This window comes from Mus caroli, unplaced genomic scaffold (assembly GCF_900094665.2).
Source record: "Mus caroli unplaced genomic scaffold, CAROLI_EIJ_v1.1 scaffold_20463_1, whole genome shotgun sequence".
Lineage (NCBI taxonomy): Eukaryota > Metazoa > Chordata > Mammalia > Rodentia > Muridae > Mus > Mus caroli.
This window is the reverse complement of record NW_018390694.1, coordinates 2618-11030: the sequence shown is the minus strand read 5'-3', so window position 1 is coordinate 11030 and position 8413 is coordinate 2618. Positions and strand designations below refer to the sequence as shown.

At 47.4% G+C, this 8413-nt stretch overlaps 1 protein-coding gene across 1 annotated transcript in view; it reads right to left on the bottom strand.

The window, feature by feature from the left end:
- Positions 1-6175: 6175 nt before the first annotated feature.
- The window catches only part of LOC110288770 (H-2 class I histocompatibility antigen, Q9 alpha chain-like), a gene marked incomplete at its 5' end in the record, with an annotated part of 4547 nt that continues 2309 nt past the window's right edge, over positions 6176-8413 (bottom strand). The window contains 2 exons of the mRNA XM_029473890.1: positions 6176-6618; positions 6976-7008. Coding sequence (XP_029329750.1) covers positions 6614-6618; positions 6976-7008 — 38 coding nt within the window. The remainder of the gene's footprint in view (positions 6619-6975; positions 7009-8413) is intronic.

Genomic DNA, 8413 nt, shown 5'->3' with positions numbered 1-8413 from the left:
CAGCAGGCAGGAAGCCCTGGGGTAAATCCTGGGCAACAGCAACCACAAAAGGAAAACAACTAATGCTGTGCTGTGGCGGACACTGCAGGGGATACCTGGTTTCTTAGTGTGGCCCTTCCTCAGTGTGACCCGGACAGCTTCACGGGCTTGTGAAGCTGTCCAGCAGTTCCTGGACTCTGCAGTCTGCAGTCTGGAGGGTCATTTGACATAGAGCCCAGTCCATCTCCAAGATTCTTGGGAGCTGCGATGCGGCTCGAGACCGCCAGGGGGCAGCAGGACACAGGCGTAGGAGAGGCTCCAGTTCCTGATCACCTAAGTGGCTGTGAGCTTTGAATGCTGGGGAAGGCAGGGAGTTGTGGTCGNCTATGCCTTCTTCATACTGAAGCAGCCAGGGATTTTCCTTTCAGCCCCCAATCCTCTGGTTTGTGGTTTTCACGAGTCTTTCTGAACACAGCTTCTGAGTGAGATTACACCTTGGGCTCCTCGCCTTATTGTTACTCAACACCACACTCCAGTCACAGTGAAATAGATACAGAAAGACAAACACACACACAACACGGCATACTGAGGTGATGCAAGAGGGTCAAGAATTAAAGATCAAGACTGGAGAAAAGACTCAGAGTTTGAGAGCATTAACTGCTCTTCCATAGGTCCTGAGTTGAATTTCAGAAATCACGGGGTGGCTCACAACCATCTATAGTAATATCTGGCGTCCTCTTCTGGTGGACAGGCACATATACAGGCAGAGCGCTGTACATAATAAATCTTTTAAAAATAAAATAAATAATTCAAGGTCCACCTGAGCTACAACAAGGCTTACAACAAACACAAACAGCATAAATGAATGAACACACAGACTCCATAGACCAGTAGCATCAGGGGCCACTCTGTAGGGGGAGTTTTGTCGATTTCTCCCCTCCCTGCTTAATCCCTAAGATCAGTGTGCACATCTACTGCAGGGGACCCTACAATCCTGCAGTAGGGTTTAAAGGTGTTCCTACGTGCTGTAGTGATCCCCCAAATACTGTGCAGGGTCTCTTTACAGAAATCTTATTTCCCTCCATTTCTTTTTCATTCTTTTAAAAAATATATGTTTATGGGTGTTTTGCCTCCATGTATGTCTTTTCCCCAAGAGCATGGAGTTTTCCAGGCGGCCAGAAGAGGGCAGCCTATCCCCTCTGAGACTGGACTTAGAAGTGGATGAGAGCTGGGACCTGAACCCAGGTCCTCTGGAACAGCAGTAAGCATTCTTCACCTCGGAACAGTCTCTGCAGCTCCATAATTTTACTCGGAAGTGACACCATGTTGGTTTTTTTTGCCTTGATTGTTTGATTCTTTTCTCTGTAGCCACAGGGCCTAATTTAGACCTGAGCCTCCTAACTACCCTACAGAGAAGGTTTGAACACAAGCCCTGGGTTCCTCAGGGACACAGAGTCCATGAGAAGGAGCTTCCCAATCTGTCCCCACACTGCTCAGTCTACAAAAACGTCTGATGTCCTCCAGCAACAATGCAGCATTGCTAACATAATCCACACATGGAACATTCCAGATGCCCTGTGTAGGTTTATATTTCCCAAACCTACTTTAATAAGCTTACTTAAATATTTTAACCTCTCTTCTACCTCACCAGCAACCAAAGTAAATAGAAAGGAAATGTTAATAGGGTAAAGAGGGTGTGGACCTGTTTAAAAACACCTTTTTGGGGAGAGTCCAATCCGCCTTGTGGGGATATCAACAATTGCGTTCACACCAGTCAGCAATCTAAGTTTAATCCAGAAGCAATTTGAGGTTGTACCAATCGGCCTGAGTCTGCAGAAGCAGGAAGGAGCTGCCGGAACACCATCAGAAGTTTTTTGGTTCATTTCTCTCTACAAAGTTATGAGAAATGGTCAGCAAAGAAGGCAATGCTAACCAATGGCACAGCTGCCTCTGTGAAGACCAGCATCAGCAAAGCCCAACAAGGACCAGCAAAGAGTGGTAAGGTGAGCCAATGCCGCACAGTGTTGTCTGTGATTTGTTGGGTTATATTCACACCCTATCCAAACATCATGTGTTCTCTCAAGAGGGCATCTCTCAAGCTCTACTAAACATCACATGCCCCTTTTCCAGGCAGCTTCCAGAAAATTAACACGTGACTGCTTCAGCAAAAACATCCTCTCATAAGACAGTTTCCAGAAAAACATGAAACAACTGAGTCCCCAAAAAACCAAACATTTCCTCTTCAGGCCTGGTTCATTTAGATTTAGGTCCTCAGATGAGAGGGCTGTGTTCCAAAAGTGCTTCTTGTACACCACCCATCTCTATTTTTTAACAGATGGTCTCTAATTTTATCTTTATCTTAAAGCTTTAGTAAGGGCCTTTGCAATGACAGAGAGATGTCTGCTGAGTGGTTTTCAAACATAGAGAATGTGACTCAGTGACTTGAGTGTCCACCTTGTATACGGCAGGTCCCGGGTTCAATTTCTCATTACCTCCAAAAACAGGGTTGTGGCACCAATTAGGGATGGTGCGGTGACTCAGGTAGAGGTGCTTGCCACTGAGTCTGACCACCTGAGTTTAGTCCCCCAGAGCCCACGTGGAGAGAGAACTGGGTATCCAAGGTTGTCTTCTGACTCCCGCTTCCCCCAACACACACCACAGCTGGGGAGTGGCCGCATTCACACAGGGTACACATAAAGCAATAGTATAAATACATAACACATAGAAGAGTTTAAAATCTCTGTGATTATCCTTGCATGGGATGCCCTTCAATCTTCCTGGCTGCATCTCATCACAATGTGGGTTTCGGACACAGGTAAGTCTGGAGGAAAACTGGACACTATTTTTACATACTTGTCCTTACACATAGGTGTCCACATACATATGTGTTTTCATGTCCTTCAATATGAAACCATCATGGTTCCTTTTTTATTTTATTACATTGATTTAATAATTATGTGTAGGGATGTGCATGTCGTGATGTCTATGTGATGCTGGGAGGATAACTTACAGGACTCAGGTCTCTCCACTCACCCTGTGGCTTCCAAGGTTCAAACTCGGGGAGCCAAGATTGGTGGCAAGAACCTTTACACTCTGAGTCATCTCGATGGTCCCCTTGGAGACCATTAGGTTTGAACATTTCCTTTGGAAAGTCCCTTCATTCTTGGATTTGGCACATACAAGAGATGCCCACCATGACATTAGAAAAAGCATTTCCTGGCCAGATAGGTACCAGCATTGCCTTGGGTAACTCTGGAGAACCAAGCCTTCTTGCCCAGGTCATACCTGTGGCAGTGCCAGCCAGCTGCCACCTGTGAGAGGTCAAATCTTTTAAATTCAGATTCCATTTTAGAGAATTTGAACTCAGGCAAACTAACAGCCTGGTACCTAGAATTAGTTTCCCAGTTACTTCCCAACAAAATCAGAGTCTACCTCCAATCTCTAGGCTAACCCTCAAGAAAAGCTGTGACTACAGGTCAGTCCCCCAAAAGACCTGCGTCTCCAGGTTACAAGTCCATCCTCAGTCTAACGGTCACCAATACACTGGGAAGCAAAACTTAAGTTTACGATATGACTGCAAACACTAACCAATTATGTTACAGGCCACAGTAGCTCTCCAATGAGATGCTTGCACACTCACCACCCCCCACTTGCTGCTTACTATAAAGCCTTGCCTTGTTAGATATTTGGGCTCCTCATCACAAAAACTGTTCTGCATGACAATGTACACTGGCCTGAGCTAGCTCATATTAAAAATGCCCTACTGTGATTACCTCAGATAGGCTGCTGTCTGGTTTTTGTGATTCGCTAACATTTTCCTGGCACTACACCTGGAAGATCCCGTATTTGCCCTGAGAGCTAGGGTGTCACTGTCTGTGTCAGTTACTGTGGTCCTCTGAATACGATGGCCCCATATTCTTGGTCACTTGAATACTTAGTCCCCAGGTGGTGCTGTTTGGGGAAGCTTAGGGGGTGTGGCCTTGCTGGAGGAAGTATGTCACCAGGGGCATGGTTGGAGGTGTGAGCTCTCAGCTGTTCCTGCTGCCATGCCTGGTGTTTGCTGTTGTGATGTTGATGGCCTCTTAACTCTTTGGGATCCTAATCCCCAGGTAAACCTTCTAGAAGTTTCCTTGGACTTGATGCTTCATCACAGCAACAGAAAAGTAACCAATACAGTTCCCTTTTCCATCACTGTGGCTTAATATCTGACAAGACACAGCTTAGGGAGAACGGGTTTATCCTGGCTTATTGTAGCCCCTAACGCTAAATCTGTCAAAGTGCAGGCAGGCCCTTCATTCCTGCTTCAGCCTAGAGGCCACCTCAGTAAAACCTCCCACAGGAGCAGTAAAAATGGGGGCTCCTATTCTGCAGGCCTCACAGGAGCTGTCCATGGTGGCGAGCCCTTCTTTCCAGGTTCAGCCTGCAGCCTTGGTGAAACACTGCAGGAGCTGTCCACAGTGCCAACACCTCTCCTGTCCCCAGCAACCCAACAGAAATGGCACCTCAGCAAAAGCCAGCTGCATGTGGGAAGGACTTCTCACTCTGGCCCATGGGACTCATGCCAAAGAAAATGTGGTGAAAAAAAGCTAGCAATCCCTGAGCAGAAAAATCCCATGACAGTGACATGGCTCAGCCTGCCAAGGGCGGATGGGAGGAGCTAGACTTCTTTTATAATTGGACCTTTGACAGATCTCTGTCTCTCTCTGTCTGTCTCTCTCCCTCTGTGTCTCTCTCTGTCTCTGTCTCTGTCTCTGTCTCTCTCACACACACACACACAGCTTGGAAGAGCCGATAATGAAGGAACTCTGGGTAAGTGATGGGCATTTCCTCTCTGGGTTGCAGGAACAACAGAGAAGCATCTGGCAGGACACAGGTAAAACAGAAATCTAGGAATCAGAGCTAAGGAACCCTCTTGAGTTTGGAGGAGCTCAAGAGAAAGGTAGAGTAGCCTGATCAGATTGACACAGATAGGAAGAGATCTCTAAAGAGCTGGCAGTTTAGGTGTAGAATTGGGCTTGTAATAGGTGTCTCTTATATAGTTAAGGAAATAAAGTTTCCTCACTGACCTGGCAGGTTTGTGCGTCAGTTTATGCCTCCTGTTTCCTATTGGTATAAATATTACATAATTTAAATTGTTTCAGGCCTATGAGCAGGACAGGTGATATTTGGAGGGAGTTTAATAGGACACAATGGACAGTGATGGTGGGCTTGCATAGCTGTCTTTGCAATGCTACCTTGTTCTAAAGTCTTCATCTTCATTGATCTTCACTCTGTTGAGAGTCATGGCAGAGAACTTCTCCTGGTCATTTCTGCCGACTCGGGCCGTTTTGGTGGAGGCCTGGCAGTTTCTGCTGGGTCCTGACACAGCCGATGATTTGGGTTTGCAATCCTGACACTGCAGACCTGGACTGCAGGTATCCTGACAATTGGAGATTGAAATTGCCCCAAGGAACTACTTCTAAATAGCAAACAGCTGAGCCTCCTGGCTTCTGCATCGAGCTGTCATTGCTGATTCCTGTGAACTGGACTGCTGATATCCTGACAGTGCAGACTGGATTTGCTCTGAAGAACCATTTGTAAACAGGTGAACTTCCCCCGTCTTCATGTCCTTTCCTTTTCTCACTTCTGGTGGGTGGTGGGCGATAAAGGAGGTTAAGCATTTAAGAACCCTTATTGAAAATGGGTTTAGAAAAATCTAAGCCAATTATCTCACCTGTGGATGTGCACCTGGGAGTTCAACAAAAAAATCACATCCTACACCTGAGAGCCCTGGAAGAGAAGCTGGAGAGAAGGAGAAGCAGAAACCACCAGAGTAGCAGGGACAGGGAGAGCCCAGGGGAGCGTCAACATGACATCATTAGTAGCTACAACAAATGTGTGGGGGGAAATGGGTGAATTGTCTTGTACACTTGGCACATCAAAGGATCTCTAGTTGCATCTCTGATCTTTAGCCCTGGGGGCTCATAATCCTGGGGACAGGGCAAGGCTCAGGCCTTCCCTGTGTCCTTGTGATCACAGACTCTCAGCATGTGCCTCATAGTGATGGAGAGAGCAGAACACAGAGGTGACACAGCCTAGGAATGACCTTATCACAGATCAGAACGGACTGAGCACACCTGGCACAGCCCTGTTCACACTCAGCTGACACAGCCTCATCCTGGCCCAACAGATACACACAGCATAGTGACCCAGATTCTGGAAGGTTCTCCATCTGCCATTTATTTCTTGAAAAAAAAATCAAACCAAACCACAACCCTAAGTATTCTCAATCCATGAAATTAACAAGAAATCAACCCTAGGTCAGGATGTGAACAATCAAGGTCCCATTCAGACTCTTATTCTCAGTGTGGAAGTGAGGAGCTGCAGCTCAGGGCAGCATGGAGCTCACAGGATGCAGATGTCTCCCCATGTTTGGCTGGAGCTGGAAGGTTGACTGTAGAAGGGACCAAGCAATGGAGGGACAGGGTCCTGTTGTGCAGGGCAGGCTGGGCTCCACAGTTCTTCACATTGAGCCCACAGGAACACAGAGAACATCAGACAATGTTGTCTAAAGAGAACTGAGGTTTCTGGATGTCACAGGCAGGAGAGAGCTGAACACACTGGTTGTCACTCAGTCCACTCCAGGCAGCTGTCTTCACCCTAGAGAATGAGAGTCATGACCCATCACTGTGAAGACAACATCCCAACCACCCACAGCTCACTCACAGGAGATTCTGGGAGTCTCTGAAACCCAATCATATCCACATTGCCCCTCTCAAATCAGACCCTAGAGTGTCATCTTTACAATCTGGGAGAGACATATCAGAGGTCTGGGAGCCTTCTCTGCCTAGGGTAAAACAAAACAAATATATATGCATATGTACGTGTGTGTATTCCTATCATGGTACAACTGAAGCCCCCAGAAGATTACTCTGGAGGAGCTATTATGGATTCCCAGAGCTCCCATCTCCAACTTCACTCCAATGTCCCCAGGACAATCCTGTCCCCCACACTAACCTGGAGCTGGAGCATAGTCCCCTCCTTGTCCACCTGTGAGAAGAAAAGCTGTGAGAGTTCAAGGAAGATCTTGACACTGGAAGTTCCCAGACCTGACAGCAGACCCAGTTAGAGACAGTAGCAATGTGGGTGTGGCTGTGTTTCCCATTGATGAGCAGAGCACAATTTTTTGTTTGTTTGTTTGTTTGCTTTTTTGTTTTCCAAGACAGGGTTTCTCTGAAGCCCTGGCTGTCCTGGAACTCACTTTGTATACCAGGCTGGCCTTGAACTCAGAAATCCTCCTGCCTCTGCCTCCCAAGTGCTGGGATTAAAGGTGTGCGCCACCACGCCTTGCCAGAGCACACTTTTAAAGGAGGCTGAGAGAAAATGCACACCCTGTCCTTTCCTACCTGTGTTTCTCCTCCTCTTCATCACAAAAGCCACCCCAGCAACAATGACTATCACAGCTCCAAGGACAACCAGAATAGCAATGGTCACCATGTTGGAATTGGTGGATAGAGGAGGCTCTGGGAAGGACTGGGACAGGAAATGAAGGTGAGGATCATGACTCCAGCTCTCAGCCCTGACCAGCTCAGGGTCTGCAGAAGGGCTCCAGCTTTCCCTGACTCCAGCTCTGCACCCACACCCTCCTTACCCCATCTCAGGGTGAGGGGCTCAGGCAGCCCCTCATGGTATACATATCATGTGTAACTCTGCTCCTTCCCAAGGGGCAACACCACAGCTGCCCACTTCTGGAAGGTTCCATCCCCTGCAGGCCTGGTCTCCACAAGCTCCATGTCCTGGGTCAGCTTCTCCCCATTCAACTGCCAGGTCAGGGTGATGTCAGCAGGGTAGAAGCCCAGGGTCCAGCAATCAGGGTGATATCACCTTCAGATCTGGGGTGACGGGTCACATGTGCTTTTGGGGGATATGTGTGGAAGATTTAAGAAATCACACAATTAACAAGACAAAGTGAAATCTACACAAGACTCAGCTAAACCAATGATCACAGTGAACTATGTGTCTGTTTGACACTTCAACTGTCATGGCACTAGCGACCTGCAGGTAGAGCTGGTCCCCTCAGCACAGGACTGCACATTTTCTTTTGGGACTCAGAAGCTAAGAGGGNATCCACAGAGGCCAGGGGGTCAACATGGTCATCCTTATGTGATGTTCTATAGCATGAGATAGGTAGTCACAGAATGGAAGAGGGAATGGAAAATANGTAATTTAATATGTGTTTGAGTTCATATCAAAATCAGAAATCAGGGTCATATGTTACTGAAAGGGTGCCACCACTGAGACTGCACTGTGGTCATCTTGCTGACCAACATTAACAGTCATTCTAAGTGAGTAGCCATCACAAAGTATGCAGCCAGAGAAAATGCCCCTGTCTCTGGGGGGACAAAGTACATGTATGTCACACAGGATCCCTGGAGTGTGCTGTGGACCCCAGTGC